The following is a 20,748-nucleotide window of genomic DNA, read 5'->3' as shown; positions in this document are numbered from 1 at the left end:
TTTGAGGGAAATTTTAGGGTGTAAACATTCTGGCAACAAGAGGGAAATTATAGTAAATAAATATAATTATTGGGGGAAATTTGTGTAAATGTGCAATTATAGTTGTTCCTGTTTTGCATTTCATTGTTATTATCTGCTTTAGAAGGTCATTCAAACCCCCTATTCAGAATACTTGTTGATCTCCGTAGTCTGGAGATCAGTTATAATTCTGGCGGAAGTCGAGACCCCACAGGAGATTAGTCCATGCAGCACAGGTCTTGCTTTCCATACTCTCTTTTACTGAATGTATAACTACGAGGCTTTCACAACTGGGAGAAATTCACTGTTGAAAGAAGTAAACTTTGTACTTTTCAATGGTTGACTTAAAATACATTTTTTTATTAATTGCAATTTGATCATGTTATAGGTAGGGTTGCCAGTTTTTAAACTGGTCCTTCCCACTGTCTGTTTAACGTTGGTTTGATCAGTACTCAGGGGCTTTTCGCACACCTTCAAAATCGCACAATGGTTGCCAATTGAAAACGCTACTGATTTGCCATTATGCACAACATCGTTGACAATCTGCCACACACCTGAAACCGATCCGCAAAAAGCGCTTCCTTGTAGCGCTTTCAGGGAAATCCCCAAAAGTGGATTCACCCTCCGGAAAGCGCTACACTCCTGCAACCAATCTGCAACACTAGCGGGAAAGTTCTGTGCGTTACCATTGTTGTGGTTTCTACAAAGTCCCTCCCCCTGGCTCTCTCCTCTGATCTTCCGGCGAAGCAATCGCCATTTTTTTTTCTCCGAGCGAGCGAAGTTCAACCCACCAGCAAGCCTGTTTAGAGGCTTCCCCGGCTTCAGTCCCTCCCCAGAGCTGTTTATTCACTAAGCACAAACAACAGACAAGCCCGTCTGCTGATGTATTTTCCCTTTATTTTTACACTGTTTTCGGCCGAAAATTGGGCCCGTGAGGGGGGGGGGGATTTTTTTTTTCACTTGGGGGGAGCGTGGCAACGATGAAACGACAGCTCAAACACACCTGCCAGCTGATGGGTCTCTCCGTTGCAACGAATCAACACATATTCGTTGCAATGGGTGTGTTTAAAAAAAAAAACCTTTCTTAAAGGGAAAGGGGCTGTTTGGGAGCATGCTAACGGCTGCCCATTGGCTGCTTGACGGCCAGGGGCGGGACGAGCTTGGCAATAGCGCTTCCTGTCTAGCGATTTTTGCTGAGACCGGAAGCTTGTGGGAAACGATAGAAACGCAACTGGATTCCACTACAAAGTCAGGTATGCATAATGACGAATTGCACTATTTTAAATGGCGATTTTTCATTCAGCAAACAATTTGCTACAAGGATCCCGGTGCGGAAAGCCCCTCAGTTATCAGGTAGCATTATTTATGCCAGGAAAAGCTTCAGCTGCCTATTTCTGCTCTGTTAAAGGGACAAAACTACTTTTTTCTTGTCCTCAAAGCACTTATGTGTACCAAGGCACATCTAAAATAAATTTTAGAAAATAAAGCTGTGATTGTGTTAAACTGAAGAAATCAGTAAAGAACAATATTAGTTTCACAGGTTACAAAACTGTGACCTACCCCATTAAAGAGCTGTTGACCCATTAGAGCTGGTCTCCTCACTGGTTTTGATCCTGTGGGCAACTTTGTGATTCTGACATAGGATGTTGGACACAATCACAAAATGGCTGCTGCAAGAGTGGAGCCTAGGGATGCCAGCTTTCAAGTGGAACCTGGGGATCTCCTAGAAATACAGATCTCCAGACTACAGAGATTAGTAGTACCCATGGAGAAATGGACATTTTGGGCTCTATGGCATAGTCCCCCACTAAGGTTCCTATCCTGCCCAGGGTCCATCCTCAGATCTTCAGAGTTTCCCAACCTGGAGCTGACAACATTACCCCCCCCCCCTTTGCTGGTGGCCAGATTTGTTGGGGCCCAGAGGAAGCTCAAATGTAGAGGAGAAGGAGAAGTGATGTAAAAATTACATTGGGAAAGAGGAATGAAATAAAATAAAATCAACACTGTTGTGGCAGCTGTTCCTTTAAGGACATTATTTCCAATGACCAATCAAAATTGTTGTAGGGCAAGAGCACCTCTTGACCGCTCCCACTTTCTAAAAACCCTTTCGGGGTGCCAAGAAAGGAAGTGACTTGCACCTTTGGCACCCTGTTGGGAACCCTTGTGTTCAAAAGTAGAGAAAAGGGAAGTTATGAGCAGAAAACCAGAGCAGTACCATCCCTTTGTTATGTTAGACATGCATAAATCCCATTCCATTGAAGCACAGGGCAGCCACAAAGCCTTTTTAGGAAATGAGTTTTCAGAACCAGGTCCTCCTCGGCTCTCGTGATGTTAGTCAAGACAAGAGGTTTAGAGTTCAAATAAATGCTGCCGGTGCATTCTATGACACACCACATGCCTCATCTGTTTTTGCCATTAGTGCTATCAGCTCAGCTGCATTTTTCCTGTCCGGGAAATAAAAACTCCCAGCTCCCATGGTACCCTTTCTAATGATTGTTTTTCTATATAGAAATTTGTAAAAAGAGAACTATTCCCCACCCCACCCCCACCCAGGACACTATATGACACTCTAAAGCAGTTGTTCAGAATGTGACTATAAACAAGAAAGACACTTAGACCAGGAGGCTAGTCAGTAAACAGAGAAAAATTTCACATGGGAAGAATTGAACAAATAATGTCTCCTCAGAGTATCAATCACTCAGGTGTCTGAGACTGTGGAAAACAAACTCTAGACTGTGGTTAATTCCAGAACAAACCTTCTTCTCTCTTCTCCATCATGGTGATGGTGCTCCTTTTTTGAGATGAAATCTATTTGGAAAGGGGGTGTAGTTTGGCCTCAGCTTAATGAAGATATAAGATGGCCTACTTCTTTGTAACTGAATTTAAGTCATAAATAACAACACACACACACCAGTCAATCAAAATAATGGTCCGTCCAGTCCTGTAATCCACAGTGGTCAACTAGATGCACTGAAAGCTTTAGAAGCAGAACACAGATAGTAATTTTTCCCTGTATGTAGTCCATAAAAACTGGCATTCAGAAAAACACTATTTCTCAGCATAAAGGTGTAAGCGCTGGGTCACGTCTGACCCTTGGGGAGATGCCCTCCAGCGTTTTCATGGCAGACTCAATACGGGGTGGTTTGCCAGTGCCTTCCCCAGTCATTACCGTTTACCCCCCAGCAAGCTGGGTACTCATTTTATCGACCTCAGAAGGATGGAAGGCTGAGTCGACCTTGAGCCGGCTGCTGGGATCGAACTCCCAGCCTCATGGTCAGAGCTTTCAGGCTGCATGTCTACTGCCTTACTACTCAGCGCCACAAGAGGCTCTATTTCTCAGCATATTTTATGGCAATACCACTGCCTCTGAGCACGCCTACATTTAGCCATCATGGTCATGCCTAGGGTTTCAGCTCTGAGTTGAGAATTACTAGGAGATTTGAGGCTGGAGCTGTGGAAGGCAAAGTTTGGGAGGGGAGGGTGCTCAGTAGGGTATAATGCAATAGATCCCACCTTCTGAAGCAGACATTTTCTCCAAAAGAACTGGAATCTTTGTCTGGAGACCATTCTGGTTGGCAACCTATTGAGACAATTAATGGTGGAAAAATATTGCTACACGGAAATAACATACTTCTGATTCTGACATTGGTAAGCTTTTATTAAATCACATATACTTTTACACTATTTGTACAGTGAGTTTTGAACTATATGTTTATAACATAGTTGCTCCTTAATAAAAGGAAGTATAGGAGACAAACGAACATGGTGGATGGTCTTATTTTCTCCACAGAAATAACGTGGATTTGAGGGCCTAAATTCAATCTACTGGACACAAGGAGGGTCCTCACATTCTCTCATAGACTCGCCTACAGGTGACTCCTTTCATGATGCATTCCTAAAGCACAGAAGAAAATTTGGGATATCTGAATTAGTCTTATCCAATGCCCACTAAAGCAAATTGTATCCTCAAAAACTTTGCATTTACTCTGTAAAGAGAACACTGCTCATCTACAAGTAGTACAAGATGGTATTGTCATGCCGAATACTATCTTATATTGAGTGTGACGACTAGTAGTTGTGTTTGGGTTTCCAGTTTAGCATTTATTTATTTTTATATCCCCGAAAAACTTCACACTGCAGTCTCAAATCTGATGTTAAAGCATGGGGTTTAGAAATCAGTGTGGTATAGGGGCTACAGTTCTGGACCACGGGGAGGGAAACCAGGGTTCAAGTTCCTGCTTGGCCATGAAGCTCACATCACTTTCAGTCAATAAAACCTAAACATGTGGTAAGAATTGCTGCTCAGTGTGAATGATGAATAGAGAATACACCTAATCATAACATGTGACAGGCAGTAGTGATTTTTTTCTTTGGGGGGCTGGTAGGACACAATTGCTTGAATCTGGCTCATTTTTCAGCAGTTAGGGAAAACTGGGAGTATCTGTGTATTACTTGCCAGCATATCTGAACCACAAGTACAGACTGTAGACCTGAAACAGCCCTGGAAAACTACTATTTGCCCCCTTGTGCATAGTTATATACAGCCCATCAGTACATGTATTCTCCCAAATGGAGCACAGCAACAGCAGAAGAGTTGGTTCTTATATGCGGCTTTTCTCTACTCGAAGGAGTCTCAAAGTGGCTTACAGTCGTCTTTCTTTCCTCTCCTTTCTTTTCTTTCCTCTCCTGTGAGGTAAGTGAGGCTGAGAGAGCCCTGATATCACCCAGCTGGCTGCAGGGAAAATGACACATGTCCAATGTCATTCAAAGATGTTGACTTACCACCACCATTTTCCCATCAATTAGTTTTCTTCTTATAGTTGACTCCTTGCCATTCCACTTCTGTACTTGAACCAATGAGCCTTTATCTAAAGTTATGGTTGTCTGTAGAGACCCAAAGAATAAATCAGAATTTGAATGTCATAAGCTGACCTTTGACTTATTAAAAGCCAGAGCCAGGGAAGCTGGTTAGATGCATTTCAAAAATGTCCTTGATTATTTCTCAGGCCTTTACTCATTGGAAAGTACTCTAAATATTTTGGCACCCCTGTCTGTCATTCAGTCAGGAAAACTCAACTATTTTGATGTAAGACAATTAAAAGTACCAATAGATATATACACCAAAGGGACAAATCCCTTTGATAAAGAAGAGGATAGCAGTTTGATTAGTATGAATGAAACAGCTATGCAAATATTACAAAGTAACCACATCAAATGCTCTTGCAATGCACAAGGTTTTTGCAATTTATCTTGCAGAGAATCTCTTTCTCAATCACTACCACTGTCACCACTTCTCTGGTAAGTTTCGCAAGGTTTACAGCCCATCTGTATCCTGTATTAAGTGATTAGGGCTTGGAGCAGGCCATGTGATTTTCTGATCTAAGGCATGATGGTTCTCCACAAAGGAAGAGAATGATTCTCACTTAAACCATCTGGACAAGCTACACAAAATTAGGAAAGACTAGTCCTCACCTTGGTTTTCCTGTTATCTGCTGTGGTTTCTTCAAATTCCTGGCCCAACTTAAATGTGATCTCTGTGTTTCTGAAGGCACTTTCTGTTCGAATGGTTACCACATCACCCTTCATGCGGATTATGACCTTGGGCTTGGCCAGGCTGCCAAGTTTCCGGGTAGCCAACCCCACACCTACAAAATGGAGAAGAAAAAGGCATTGCTATATACTACAGGGCAAAAACCCCATATAGGCCCATTATGCACTGAGTGGAAGGTCTGCATTTGGGGTGGAATGGCGGCAGCTAAAATCACCAATTATGCACGCTGCAGGCGGCAACCAGGTGCAGAGTCAATGTACGCCGCTGAAAAAGCCACGTTAGCAAGATGCAGAAGAAAGTTGAGCTTCCCGGGACCAGGGTGCTCTGGGTTTTGCCACCGTTGCGTTCCGTCCCATGCATAAGCGGTTTGCTTCGCTTCTTCCGCCTCCGCGTTCTCCAAGCTGCTGTTTCAGCAGCCGTGCATAATAGGCCCTTGACTGCATTGCCTGCATTACAAAGCTCACAAGTCTGGGAATATACCTGAAAGCTAGAAAAATAGATAGCAGCTACCTACAAATGTCCTACACAGGCCTACTTTTTCATAGACAGCTTATTAGGGCTTCCCATGTTATATCATAAATAACAAAAGTGAACTCCTATGAGCAGTACCGGTTGTTAACAAGACAAGCAAATACAGACTCAGAAAGTCAATGTGCCACTGAAGTTTGTGGAAAACAACATCAAGACATTTCATGTTCCTTTAGTAATTAAGAGCTGTTTTCCTTGAATACTTGGAACTGGATGATTCACTGGTGAATGCCTGAACTGATTGTATTGAATATTATTTAACTTGATATGACCATAGCTCCTCTTCCTGTGAGGAGTGTTTCCAAGCCCTGCAGGCACCCTGGTTTGATTTCAATTTGTGATATTTGATCTGTGATGTCTAATTTACACATACACAGGATTTTAGTATTGCACTTCATGTGTGACTCACCTCCCCCAGTTTGGGAATAAGCACATGAAGTAAAGCATGAGAATTCAATTGCTTGTAAATAAACTGATCTGAATGCAAATGCATGTTAACTGCATATTCCTAGTTTGAACTCTGATTTTAAGAGAAAGTCTTGCCACCTACTTCATGTGTGATGATGTTCCTAGTTTCTTGTAAAGAGTCATTTTAGTTGCATTATCTTTGCCTGATTCTGTATGGAACATGATGGTTTTTGAGGGCCCACCTTTAAAATGTCATGTGAAATTCGGTTTATCAACATAGTAAGTGGTATGAATCAGTTCTTTTTTTAGCTATTTCAGACATTGTCATGTTAAAATACTTCCAGAGAATAATTCCAGGTATGTTAATCTGACACAGCCAAAAAAGAAAAGAAAAAAAAAAGAGTCTAGTGGAAATTTAAAAACTAACCAAGTTTTATTGCAGCGTAAGCCTCTACATGTTAATGGCATCACTCAAAGCATCAGTAAAGAGAGTGAGTTCAGGGAAGGGAATGTTTTCATCTTCCTTTATGCCCACCAACATGCTGCTGAGGATGGGAACGGGGAGCTTTCAGACCATGCCAGATGGCATAACAGGGACAAGATTAGGCAATGCACCCAAATCGCTCTCCTAATTCTTCTGCAGGCAGAGCAAGTGCATGACTGTGCAGGCGACTGCAACGATTCCCCTCTTCTTGCTGCTGCCTCCCATGCCAGGTGCCATATTTCAGCGGCCACTTCTGGGGCCATCCAGCAGAAGTTGAATTGATAAAAACGGCTTCTTTTAATTCATTCCATTGATAGAATCCCAGGATCCAGGAATATTTTTTTAAATTATCTAAAGGAATCTGTGATATGCAGGAAAAACAAATACCTTTGGCATGTAAATGCTAGCCAATCTTAATTCTGTTCCAATAATTTTTCCAATTCTTATTACTTTGATAAAATTACTAGTCAGTGCAAGCATTTATCAATTAAAGGGGCTCAAAGACCGCATTTAGCCCCTGAAGCAAATAGCACTATCAGGAATAATTCCTACAGTGAGTGTAATGGTCACAACAAATGTTGTTAGCATGATCGGAATAGCCGTGTCAAAGCAAGCAAACTTGCAACTAACATCTCCTGTGCATGCCTAAGATTGCATCTATCCAGTTGCTGAGGAGGAAAACTCATTGACTCATGGCAAATAATTGCAACCGTTGTGCCATCAGTAGCAGGTAAAATTTCTCATTAAACAAGAAAACAAATATTCATTTCTCATCAATATGGAAAGGCAAGGAAAGGCCTGGAGCTCTGTTATGTCAGAAATAAAAGTTTTTCTGACCTCCCCCGCAATTTCAGTATTCTCAAGTAAAAGCAAAGTGCCTGAGAAGTCACAGCATATGAGAGAAGAGGATGGTGGTAAGCACAGCCTTCAAACCAAAATTCTCTTACCCAGTTCTTTCATGTAATCATCAAAGTTTTCACTGGAGACCAGTCTCCAGGACCCCACAAATTTGTTGCACATGTTGCAGGTTTGGCTAAGCAGCGTCCTTTCAGGAGAAAAGCAGCAACAGGGTCGGATGCAGGAAGATTATGTGAGCCGCTTTCAACTCTGCAGCGTCTTTTAAAACGATGTCCTGGCCTGCTGTTGCTTAGAACCACCCAATGCAATGGGGCAACGTCACAGGCCAACAATGAGCACCTTGTCTTAATGCCCGAGCCAGCCTCAAGACTAGCACCATTGAGCTGCCACTGCCACCTCTGCTGAGTCATAAGGCAGATCAGAGACCAGAGGGTGTTATGGGTGATATGCATTTTCTGCTAGTAGGTCAGGAAAACAATCGGACAGGATGATATTGTGATACTTCTTGAGAACAAATTTTTGCTCTCACTGCTATTGTGTATTTGCATGGAAAGGCCAGGCCAGTGTTCAGAATGCCAAGTAAGATTGTGCTGCCCACAAGGAAGAACAGAGGAAATAAGGTGGCATACAAAATATTTCTGAAAAACAGTAGCATAAAAATGTTACAGTGTTTAATTAGCGGCAAGGTTGGTATCTGGTTTTGTAAAAATGTAACTTGAATTAACTGATGCCCAGGCTAAGGGTCCATTTATGCTGCCATCTGAGCGTGCAACAGATGGATTCTTTAAAATCAACTCTGCTCACCCAACAGATCTTCACCCACACTTTCTCCAAGGAATACATGGGGACATTCTGCACTTCTAGAAACATAGCGTTAAGCCAGCGCAATTGCTTAATGCTATTAAAACATCACCCCCCCCCACACACACACACACACACATTTTCTCATCTCCTTGCTCTCTCGGCTTCTTCTCCTGCTTTCTCCCACTTCCTGGCACTCCACATGGCTGATTAAAATGGCAGAGGAGAGGCAGCCAGCTAATCATGGCAGCCAGCCAATCAACTTTCTCCCAGTTTTAAAGGGAAAGCAATGCAAGCAATCTTAAAAAAAAAAAAAGAAAAGTAATTCTCCATTGCTATGCCAATGCATCTAATCATATGCTGTCTTCCATGGAAGCACACTGGGCGACCTTGGCCTACTGACACGCTCTCAGCCCAACCGACCACACAGGGTTGCTGTGAGGATTAAATGGAGAGAAGAACAATGTAAGCTGCTTTGGGTCACCTTGGTGGGAGAGGGAGGGTATAAATTAAGGAAAGAAATAAACTGACTCATTTTTTTCTGTCTTGATTCAGGTAGTGGCTGATCATTCAGCTCAACATTCTAGCAGAGGGCATTGGTGTTTCCACATAGCTGTTTTCTAAAACAGACCTATCTCCTGTACATATGATGGGGGAATGACTGATTCTTGGAGACTTTTTAAGCAAGAGGAATAACTAGTGAGATTCTTCCACCTATGTATACTGGGGGACAATCCTAGCCTGTATCTCAGGCAGAGGCACTTTAAACATTTACCCCTGAAAAGATTTTACTGGAAAAACAAAAATGCCTAAAACACTTTAACACTATTTAAAGAAGAAGAAGAAGAAAATTTGGTTCTTATATGCCGCTTTTCCCTACCCGAAGGAGGCTCAAAGTGGCTTACAGTCGCCTTCCCATTCCTCTCCCCACAACAGACACACTGTGAGGTGGGTGAGGCTGAGAGAGCCCTGATATCACTACTCAGTCAGAACAGTTTTATCAGTGCTGTGGCAAGCCCAAGGTCACCCAGTTGGTTGCATGTGGGGGAGCGCAGAATCGAACCCGGCATGCCAGATTAGAAGTCCGCACTCCTAACCACTACACCAAACTGGCTCACCAAACTAAACAAGCCTGCAAGAAGAAAGAAAAGAGTTAAGATGGTGCGAAAGAGTATCAATATTTTGGGTCAGAAATGATCCATAGCGGCCTTCTGACGTGCAGATGTCTATGAAGAGTGTGTGCAAGGGTATGTGTGTGTTGCGGATTCAGAAAAAGCACACACAAGCTGTGATATTTAAATACCCAAAAATATATCCCAAGGCAATGATTGCATGTTTGAATCAATTACCAGTTTGAAATAAAGAAATGGAAATCAGTTAATGTTTTAGCAATTGTGTAACAAAGAAATCATGACTGAGTTAAAGGGAGAACATTGGAATGGGGTAATTCAGAAAGGGTTTTCTCAGACTGTTGCCGTATTTGCATTCATATTTGCATTTGGGTGTGGCGGAGCCACTATGCAAAAATGAATTTCATGATCTGGATGGGAAATTATTGGGGTAGATAACTTAATCAGGGAAGAAATTAGGAAAAAATAAGTCCAAATGTTGAGATAGTGCTGAGGGCTATCTGAGAGGATTAGCAAACTGCCAGAGTATGAGGATTCCTTTGAGACACTCCCAGGTAATGTAAAGGTCAATTATCAGACCTGTGTACAATTAATTACTCTATGACAGCCAAGATTCTTCTGGAAAGAAATGGCTGCTCATTAGAGCAAGCTTGTCCTACTTCTGGCATGCAAGCATGTCTGTGCATGCTCCCTGGCCCAGTCATACTTTGATGGGCCCGAAATATTAGAAGGGGGGTTTGCAGGTGAACCTGTGCACAGGGAGGGAGTCTGGGGTCCTAACACAGAAGGAAGACATTGTGTTGCTTTCATCATCATAGCACAGGTTGTTGCATTGGTGATGGAGCTGCTATACTAAGAAGCTTTCAGATCCCCTTGTCTTTTCCCTTCCTCACACATCATACAGAGGGTCCCAGTAGTATGGTAATCTCCACTTCTGTGGAACTTCTGTTTTTCACACAGATGCACTGTAATTCTTATAATTTCTAATTAATTATGACAATATAGTAAGCACTAATTTTTTAAAAATTAGATTACTGCAATGTCCTTGGAAATTTCAAGGTGTTGAGTGGAGTTATTATAGCACTTCAGTGTTAGCCTATCTGCACTGGCTCCCAATTTGTTCCTGGGCACAATTCAAGGAGCTGGGACTAACCTTTAGAGACCTATATACACTGGAGTCACCATTCCTAAAGGACTACCTGCCCCCTCACCAAACTGCAATAATTTTTGAAGGTCCTGTTTGGATATCATCAACTTCTGAGGGGGTCTTCTCAGTAGTGGCACCAAAACACTGGACTTGTTTCCTAGGGACACTCATCTGCCCCAGACCAGCAGGTGAAGTTTTGATTAGTGTTTCCTCTGTGATACCTCCTTCTAGGGGAGTGCATAAGAAAAATTGGGATTTGGATATATTGGGCCCCCCAAATTTTGGGATTCCCCCCCAAACCCAAATTCCTACACTTGTATTGTATTTGGATTTCTCCCAGAAATCTTGATTTCCCTGTCCTCAAACTCCATGATGGTCCATGGGACCATTAAATTCAATGGGGAATCTACCTGAGGGTATCAGGAGTCTAGGGGGGCTGTTTTTGGAAGTAGAGACACCAAAAATTCAGCATAGCTTCTGTTGTCTCTCTTCAAAAGATGCCCCATTTCAAAAATGTTGGACTGAGAATCTAATTTTATGGATCCCCAAAGAAGGTGCACCCATCCATTTTTCCAATGGTGGTGTGGGGGAACAGCCCAGCCCCAAAAAAGAATGATTTCAAATCAGAGAAGTTCTTTCATTGTAAATCTACGGGTGCGGTGGGGGTTCCCAAGCCCAGCAGAATCACGTATATACAGAATGACCAGTAGAACAAGTGTCACTGTGGCAATGCCAACTCAACAAATCCAAGTACAGTGGTTTATAAACCCAACACACCCTGCACAAAGTGCCCAGCAAAAAACAGAGCTTGTACAGAGTACCCCCAAAAAGTGCCCCCTACTTTGTTCTGCTGGGTTGTTTGTATATGACTGGTTCTTCTGAGCACTCTGTACACACCCTGGCTGTGCTAGGCTTGCAGCCCTCACCCCCAGCTTAGATTTGTTGAGCTGGCATTGCTATAACGGCATTGTTTTTGCAAAAATATCACCCCATTCAGTTTCTACTGCAGAGACTTTGTTTAACATCAGTTTTCCCTCTCCATCAGAAATAATGGAAGATGGCGGTATCTTCTTTGGGGTGGTCTATAGAAGATGACTTTCTCATTCTTTTTGAAACTTGAAGTGTTTTTTGAGTAGAAGTACCGGAAGCTACAATGAAAATGATAATGCCTCTACCTTAGATTCCCCATTACAGCTTTCCTGGAAGAAGCTTCAGCCCTTGACCCGGCTCAGTCAGGCTTCTGGACTGGCCATGGGGGTTGAGACAGCACTGGTCACCCTGATAGATGACCTCCACCATTAGCTAATCGGGGTGAGTTAACACTGCTAATACTACTTGATCTCATGGCAGCATTTAACACAGTAGATCACGAACTACTTGCTTGCTGCCTCACCAACGCCGCATTTGAGAAGCAACCCTTCAGTGGCTCATTTCTTTCCTCCAGAGACACAACAGAGAGTGGCAATAGGGGAGAACAGATCGCATTGCTGGCAACTCCACTGTGGGGTGCCACAAGGAACAGTTCTCTCCCCAATCTTATAACATCTTTATGCGCCCTCTTGCCCAACTGATAAGGAGGTTCGGACTGGGATGCCAGCACTATGCTGATGACAGTCAGCTTTTCCTCGTGATGGACGGCCATCCTGACTCACCCCGACTCATCATGTATTCGAAGCTTAATCCTTCAAAGACAGAGGTCCTGTGGTTTGGTAGGAAAGGGTCAAGCAAGGAAGCATGATTGCCCAGCCGGCATGGGGTGCTACTGTCAATTGCACACTCAGCCAGGAACCTGGGCATGAACTTTGGCACCTCCCTCTCAAAGGAGAAACAGAACGCAAAAGTAGCTAGGCTGGCATTCTTCCACCTACATCAAGCCAAGATGCTGATTGTTAAATTACACTGTTTCATTACAAGTCTTTTCACTGTTAAATGATTATATTTTAATCAAGATGTTTATTGTACTGTATTGCTTTGTTACAATGTAAACCTGTCCTGAGCCAAAAGGGAGGGCGGTATATAAATATATAATAAATAAAGGCACCGAAGGCATTTAAAAGAATCACAGCTTAAAATGCCTTTGTTAAGCTGAAGCTTCAGCAGGATAAAGGAAGTGCACTCTCATCCTTCTGAAAGAACAGCTGATAAATATCAATGTTTTTTTCAAACTCTGATATAGCTGAATGCACCTGTACCTGCCCAGCGCTTTTTATTGTTACTTTTATGTCTTAGTATGTTTTTAGCTCTGGTTTTAATTTGTTGCCATTGTTTGGTTTGCTTTAACATGTACTTTCATTACATTATGTATTAGCCACCTTGGTGTCCCCTGTGAGGACAGAGAGGCAGGATGTAGATTGTATTAAATAATTTCAAGGATACAGCAGAAAAAGAGGAACAATGGTATCCACTTAGGAGTGGCTGAGAGGACAGCAGAAACATAGGGCAGTAAGATGTACCCATCTGTTCATCCCTTCCAGAGGTCATGCTAAAGTGTTTGAACTATGTTCTGTCCCCCCAAAAAAGATAAAAGGCAAGAGAACTGGAATTGAAACACCCAGCCAAGATGACTGAGACCTGTGGATGGGCATCTGGTACCCCTAAAAACTGAACTTATTCAAAGAGATATTGACTACCAAGTACAGATATGCCTCTGGATTTCATCCCTGAAGAAATGTCTTCATAATGCCTCTTCCTTGAGGAAATTCTGCATCTTTGAAAGTTTAAATTGTATGTTGTCGTAAACTGCTTTGGGGCCCCCAATGGTGAGAACAGCAAGATTTCTACAAGTTAGCTCTAATAAGAACATTCTACCATTTTCAACTGAATCATTTTGATAATCCTAAGAATACTTGGCTGCACAGTCTTGAAGCCCTCTCAAGTTAGTGGAACAAAGTGGACCAAGAACAGCTTTTCCCTCCAAAGGTGACCATTTTATTGAATAACCACAATACTTCAGGTGATGCACAGCTGCTGTAGAGTTGGCCGGTAAACAAGTCAGTTCTTGGAAGCAATTAGCCTTTCAGGGCTCTTGCTCTGTGAACTGAGCTTCACCTTATAGTTCAAGGTCCTATTCATCAGGCGACAAGAGCCTTCATGCTTTTTCATAGACTCTGGTGGAGACAACGTTGTTCATAATGCACTCCTAAAAAAGAAAAACACCACAGAAGTATCAGTATAAGGTAGTCTAGATTCCTTGGGAATGCAATATCTGGTATACAAAGGAAAGAACCAGGGGTCAGCAAGAACCTTTTCTCCCGCTGTTACTTTTATCTGTCTCCAAATTGCAATTTCCTCCATCTTGGAAGTGCCATATTCAGTCTTACCCTCTTGTCAGCTAGAGATGTAGTTAGGAGCCTCCCTTTGCCTTCCCTCATTCCTATCATATATGTTCATTCCTAAATAAATCTTTAAATAGTAGACTGTGTACCACTGTGGTGTTAATTACTCTTCCAAAAGGATTCATCAGCAGAACTCTTCAAAAAAGAACAGCTCTGGATTTCAGTTGCCCATATGAAAGGCTTTGCAACCCACTTTTAATATTATTCTCAAAAGCGCCAGCTTGAGCTACATACCCCATGTTCTTAATTGGGGACTACATTGTGAGAGAATAAGGGCATTAGTGCTCTAATCCCACATGGCTCTGGTAGAGTCAAAACACCAACTAAAAAGTAAACAACCAATCTGTATATTGGTGCAATACAGCCTTTCTCAACTTTTTTACCACTGAGAAACCCCTGAAACATTCTTCAGGCTTCGAGAAACCCCAGATGTGGTCCAGTCATACAGAATATGGTTGGGAAGCATAGCTGTGTACAAGTCCACCGGGGGCCCTGCCCCTTTCCACCCCCATCATTGGCCATTTTGGAGGGGGGTGAGTGGATTGACATGACCATATATGGTCATATCACCTGATAAATGTCTAACAAATTTTAAAAATTCTCCCACCCATTCAGGAAACCCTTCCAGGGCTGTCAAGAAACCCCAGTTTCACAAAACCCTGGTTGAGAATGCCTGGTGTAACACAACTAATGCTTTTGATCAAAGCTCAAAGGCTGAAGCAGGTTCAGCTCTCTCTTCTTTGTTTCCAGTTCTCTCAATCCTATTTCTTAAGAATGCTCTAAACTCTTCAGTTGGTATTTGATAATATTTCCTCTTGTATCCTATTGTTTTTTGGTGTGTAGTAGAGTCAAGTCACATCATTATGCAACCATTCAGAGTGACTAAGAGCACTTATCCCACACACAAATAAATGAAATAAACTGAGCACAGAAGAACCTGGTATACAGGCTTGCTTTAATCTGAGTGTTGTCAGTACACCATATATTTCATCAAGTTGTTGGATCCTCCCTTATTTGGTACGTGGTGGCCAAGGTGGATCCTTTGCAAGCATGGTCATGTACCAAGTTTGGCAGGAAATTTGGTTGCGTCTAATAACTCTCTGGCTAAGAAACCTGGGGCTAGTTCACACATGCAAGCAAGCCATATGGAGGAAGCCAAGCTGCACCACAGCCATCATTCCCACCATTGCGTCATGGCCTTTTCTTTTGGACCCAATTAAGACCTGCAGCAAGGTCATTATTGGTTTATTGTAGAATCCCCATCTTGCATTATGAATAAGTCTCTCTACTTTTCTGCTTCAAAGGCAAAGGGGCACTGTATCGCTGCAAGATGCACATTATAATGTAGTGGCCCCTGCTTTGCTTTAGCACAAACCTGGTGCATATTCAAATGCTTTAAAAGAGCATTTCAGTGTGCTGTATCAGTGGCTTCTGCACTTGTCTTATACCATAAAGCCAGCTTGATAGCACCTCACATTTGTTCTCCTTTTCACCTTCCCCTTGAATTAGTTTGAGATTTTGAAATTGGTCCAAGGAGCTCCTGGAAAACAAAGTGAACTCACCACAACCAGCTTTCCATCAGCTATCTTTCTCTTAATTGTGGTCTCTTTCCCACCCCATTTCTGCAACTGAATGAGAGTTCCATTGTCTAGCGTCACAAGACTCTGTTAAGAGAAGAGAACAATTATTCTTTCATCAGGGAATCATGATTGGGGTAGGACACTCACCTACCAAAATATGCCAAACAGTGATCGTAATGTACCATGAGAAATCACAGTTACTTAAACAGACAAGCCATAACTATAGAGATAATTCCATCTTGGAGGGGGGAACAAATGACAGACACTACACAAGTGGACTTCTTAAACCATGATTGGCCTGTTACGGGTTTGGGAGATGTGTGAAGAGAAACTCCAGAAGAAAGGTATTAAACCAACTGCTGCCTAAACAGGACTTTGGCGGAAATGAAGTTGAATGCTAGGCAGAACGAATGCTGATCAAGGTTACACAGTGGAGAGCAGACTGCAAGGGACTTATTCATCCTATGGTGTGTGTGTGTGTGTAGTCAGGAGAGCCTAAAATTGTAGGATTGTCTGGAAGCTAGGCAAGAGAGGTTTGGAGATGGTTTCCCATTGCCTACCTCCCCATCACAATGCTAGTTTTTCCTTGGAGGTCCCCCATCCAAATCCTAACAAAGGCCAACCCTGCTTAGTTTCTGAGAACTGGCAAGATCAGGTATGCCTGGGCTGGAGGTGGGACATAGGGAATGGTGGCTGAAACTCAAGGCAGAGCTCTTTAGCTATGTAGATCTGTTGACTGCCCTTTGGTCAGTTGCTCAGCAAGACACAGGACCTGTAAACCAACAGCCAGCCTATAGGCATGATTTAGACCAGTTGGTCACTGCTGGAGCAACAGCACATTGCCTGTGTTTTAGATTCATATGGATATCACTCTGTTTGCCCAAGCAGTAACTTCAAATATCAGATTAAAAGACTGACCTTACAGATTAAGGTCCAGAAGCTTCTTACTAGTTTCCAGTAGGGATGCCAGTCCCCAGGTAGAACTAGGGGGCCCACCAATTTTATAGTTCATCTCCAGGTGACAGAGATCAGTTCCCCTGAAGAAAATAGCTGCTTTGGAGGGTGGGCTCTATAGCATTATATTCCATTGAAATCCCCTCCCTGCCCCAAATCCCACCCATCTCCAGCTCCAACCCCAAAGTCTCCAGGTATCTCCCAACCCAGAGCTGGCAACTCTAGTTCCCAGAGATTCCCAAGGACAAGGATCCACTACACACTTGGTTAAAGTGACCAAAATCTTTGCCTGCACCTTCTACTCAAGTTTAGCCTACCACCTTTGAGTTACCTTGGTCTTTAGTGCTAGTTCTCTTGAAGCACACACCCAGTAATAGCTTTAAGTACAGGACTAACCTTTACTTTCCTATCGTCTGCTGTCGTCTCATCAAACTCTTCTCCCAGTTTGAAGGAAATCTCTGTGTTCTTGAATGTGCTCTCTGTCCGGATGGTTATAAGATCCCCATTGCAACTGAAAATGACGTTAGGCTTGGCAACAGCAGCTATCTTCCTAGTAGCAAAGCCCACACCTAGAAACAAAGACTATCATTAGGGTTTCATAAAAAGGTAAAGGTATCCCCTGCGCAAGCACCGGGTCATGTCTGACCCTTGGAGTGACGCCCTCTAGCGTTTTCATGGCAGACTCAATACGGGGTGGTTTGCCAGTGCCTTCCCCAGTCATTACATGCTTCATAATCTGCTCATTGCATGGTGATCTCAGCCCAACAGAATAAGTAGTTGGAGAAGCGCTATTTTAAAAAGGGAAGCCTGTAATATCTGAACGACTCCTACTTTGACTCGATCTGGTTCTTTAATTCTTGTCATTAGCACCTTTAATTCCAGCTTTGGCAAGTATATGGTAAAACAAACAATATATCTGCAAATGACTGATTTAATCCCTGAAGTACATCGTTCTGAGGGTATGTGTTGCACGGCTAGCTGTTCAGATCAATGGGGCTACCCTGGCAGCAGCCGGCCAAAGCAAAGTTTGTTCACGTGAAGAATCACTTTAAGGTATTGCAAATAGCACCTGATTCTTCTGCCAACCATGAAGGAACTAATTGCAGACTCAGGAGGAATCAGAAAGGTTTAGAATGCTTTTATACAAAAACAGCTACCATTTCACCAAATTAAAGTTAGAAAAACGCAGGGATATGAAGATATGAAACTCTTTGGTTGGTACCTTAAAAGTGATTTCTATGTACTATAGTGGAGGTACGCACACATGCAGGGTCAAACTGAACAGCCCTTCAAATGATTAGCATTCACACTGTCCAGGAGAGTTCTCCCCTGGTTTAGAACTCTGAATTCTGGCCTCTACACTGTAGGAGGGAACTCATTAAGATATTCAACATCCAAAGCTATACACATTCCTCAAGAAAACACTCAGAATTGAAGTAAGCTCCAAGGGACTCCCCCTCACATTCTTGAAGGACTTAATCTTGGTAATCATTCCGTACAGTAATCCCACTATAGTTTGAACAGTTGCTGGCTACACACGGTTGTGTTCTCAGCACACCCTTGTTTGACATTTCTAAACAAAGAAAGATCCACTGAAGCATTTTTAAAGAAGCCTTGCAATTCTGACAGTGCATACGTATCACATTGACATCATTCAGCTGAGTTCACTTTGCTGTTGCAGAGTTCTACAGAGTAGAAACCAAAAAATTTAACGTACTTAGCAAACATGCCTAGCTTAGCAACAAGCCTGACAAAAAATTTGCCAGTCTCCAGGCAAGGCCTGGAATTTCCCCAGGATTGTCCCAGTTGTTTGTAGGCTACAGAGATCAATTTCTGTGAAGAAAGCAGCTCAACTCCTTCCCTAAATTCAGCCTTCCACAGACACAACCCCCAGGAATTTCTCCTGACAGAGCTGGCAGCCAGAGAGTAACCAAACAGAAATTGCAATATTCTGCTACTATTAATTCATTACAAAAAAAAAATCAATGTAAACAGTCAAGGAAAGATACAACAGCTACATTTTTCATAGGATGTGAAGAATTTAAGACCACAGGAAATTGACTTTAGTACTAAAAGAACAAAAACCCAGTTTTCTAAAACAAAACAACCCCAAAACAAACTGAAATATTACTATTATCACCACATCATGATCAAGCCAAGTCACAAACATCACTTACCAAGTTCTTTCATGTAATCATCAAAGTTCTCACTAGAAACCAGCCTCCACGTTCCCAAGAACTGCTCACACATTGTGGCTGATTAACTAAGCACCTTCCCTAAGCACTCCAGAGCAGCAGCAGAAACACCACTTTCTCTCACTCAGTAAGGATGACTTTAAAAAGAAGCCTTGCCATGTGACCATCTAGGATTAGCCAATAGCAACAGAAGCCATCTGGGACTCCAATTACCAGTTTTTCCTTATTCCTCAGTAGGTCATAGGGCTATTAGACTTTTGCAGTTGTTGGCACAGAGGAGTGCTGTATTGTCAGCATTTACAGATTTGCTGTGACAATTAGGTTATGGAAAGGAAGATCTTCACTTAAAAACCTTTTAACACACACAAGGTCATATACCTTTTGCGGTCTGCATTCATTGATCAGCAAGGGCTGCTGCCATCCATGACTGAATGTTCACAATGACTTAAATGATCTGAATTTTTTAAGGCATATGTATAAACTGAAAGGGTTATCAACATTTTTTTTTACTTGTCCATGATGAATCTAATTTTGGCCCATAAGGCAGTATTAAGTATTCAGTGAGCTTGAGTGTACCCTTGAGACAGCTGTGATAGTGTGCTAAATTAACTAAGCATCAAAAGCAGCCTCTGGTAAAGTTATTTAAGCACAATTACTTCAGTAACAATAGATGTTACTCCAGTGATATTTACTTTCCCACCTTAAATTCTGAAACTTTCAGGTAGCAGATTTAGGAGGACACAGATTTTATCTTGTGCTAATTTGATGCAGGTCTGCTACCACAAATGCTTTTAAAAAACCTGGAAATGTCCTAGAAGCCCCTAAAAATGGATCTTCTATCAACCAGCAGCTTAGAAGGCTGGAGACAAAATGCTTTCTCAGCAGCATGCAAAGAAACCCTGAACAACCATAAACTTCCTTAAAGCAGAGTGAGCAGCAGTAGAATACTCATAGCAGGATTGGTGGGCTCCTCCGGAGTATGTGAATTAATGGCTGTGACCCAAAACCTCAGAGCTGCCGGGGTGTGGCACCATGAATCATTAATTATTGCGATAGGGAGAACAGGTGTTCTCATGGATTGCAAAATTATTTAAATACCTTGGGTGTAATGTGCAAACTACAATAGTCATCATGAGAAATAAATGACTGCAATCAACTCTGAAATTAGCAATCCCTGAGTTTGGACTATTGTTGTAGTCTGTAGGCACATTCATCAATAGGCTGCGTCAGAATGACAGTTTAGAGCAGATTGATCAAGGTTGCCAAGAGGGCAGGGAAAAAATGCCCTATCCTTTTAATAGAGTGTAATGAGCGGAAATGGGTATTTAAAATAATGTCACCTGATAATTGCTGACAGATCAGGTAGTGAAAAGGGCTAGATTAAAGGTTGCCAAGCCTAGCCCTGAGGGGGTTTTTTTTTGGGAAGAAAGTTGAGATAAAAATGGAATATGTAGGTAATAATTCAAAGAAAATCAAAGTAAGATTTTATATTAGTCTAAAAGGCAATCATGTGATATCCCTGAACAGAGTGAGGATTCCTCACTGAGGAACGTGTAAGCAGATTACAGGAAGTTATTTACCAGTTGATGTTATTAAACTCCATGCTATGAAAATTTTCAGTTGTCCGTTTCCACACATTATGTTTCTATTAAAGGGATAGAGCCCAACAAGCATATTTTACATACTTTTGTTGTTTTTAGGCTAACAGAACATATCAACTGCGAAAAGGAAATAGCCACGGGGAAGCAGTGTGGGAACG

At 42.3% G+C, this 20,748-nt stretch overlaps 2 protein-coding genes across 2 annotated transcripts; both read right to left on the bottom strand.

Annotated features, from left to right (window-relative positions):
* Positions 1 to 3,642: 3,642 nt before the first annotated feature.
* Positions 3,643 to 8,092, bottom strand: LOC143844639 (myelin P2 protein-like). The gene is made up of 4 exons (XM_077352039.1): positions 7,937 to 8,092; positions 5,491 to 5,663; positions 4,801 to 4,902; positions 3,643 to 3,913 (listed from the first exon to the last, which is right to left on the bottom strand). Exons 1-4 carry the CDS (start codon positions 8,007 to 8,009, stop codon positions 3,863 to 3,865), a joined length of 399 nt encoding a protein of 132 aa, XP_077208154.1. The 5' UTR covers positions 8,010 to 8,092; the 3' UTR covers positions 3,643 to 3,862.
* A 5,738-nt stretch (positions 8,093 to 13,830) lies between these two features.
* LOC143844638 (fatty acid-binding protein, adipocyte-like) lies at positions 13,831 to 19,141 on the bottom strand. Its single transcript, XM_077352038.1, has 4 exons — positions 18,972 to 19,141; positions 17,191 to 17,363; positions 15,823 to 15,924; positions 13,831 to 14,064 (listed from the first exon to the last, which is right to left on the bottom strand). Exons 1-4 carry the CDS (start codon positions 19,042 to 19,044, stop codon positions 14,014 to 14,016), a joined length of 399 nt encoding a protein of 132 aa, XP_077208153.1. The 5' UTR covers positions 19,045 to 19,141; the 3' UTR covers positions 13,831 to 14,013.
* Positions 19,142 to 20,748: the final 1,607 nt, after the last annotated feature.

Source organism: Paroedura picta, chromosome 9 (genome assembly GCF_049243985.1).
Source record: "Paroedura picta isolate Pp20150507F chromosome 9, Ppicta_v3.0, whole genome shotgun sequence".
NCBI lineage: Eukaryota > Metazoa > Chordata > Lepidosauria > Squamata > Gekkonidae > Paroedura > Paroedura picta.
The sequence above is the reverse complement of the archived record's forward strand: the minus strand, read 5'-3'. Positions and strand labels throughout refer to the sequence as shown.

What these genes read in the sequence shown, in the direction of transcription:
- LOC143844639 (XM_077352039.1), bottom strand. Translation starts at nt 8,009, where the DNA reads ATGTGCAACAAATTTGTGGGGTCCTGGAGACTGGTCTCCAGTGAAAAC. An exon ending in TGATTACATGAAAGAACTGG is followed by an intron (nt 5,664 to 7,936) that starts GTAAGAGAATTT and finishes TCCATTTTGTAG; the next exon opens with GTGTGGGGTTGGCTACCCGG. An exon ending in TTGATGGGAAAATGGTGGTG is followed by an intron (nt 3,914 to 4,800) that starts GTAAGTCAACAT and finishes TCTGTGCTTTAG; the next exon opens with GAATGCATCATGAAAGGAGT.
- LOC143844638 (XM_077352038.1), bottom strand. Translation starts at nt 19,044, where the DNA reads ATGTGTGAGCAGTTCTTGGGAACGTGGAGGCTGGTTTCTAGTGAGAAC. An exon ending in TGATTACATGAAAGAACTTG is followed by an intron (nt 17,364 to 18,971) that starts GTAAGTGATGTT and finishes CTTTGTTTCTAG; the next exon opens with GTGTGGGCTTTGCTACTAGG. An exon ending in CAGACGATAGGAAAGTAAAG is followed by an intron (nt 15,925 to 17,190) that starts GTTAGTCCTGTA and finishes TTCTCTTAACAG; the next exon opens with AGTCTTGTGACGCTAGACAA.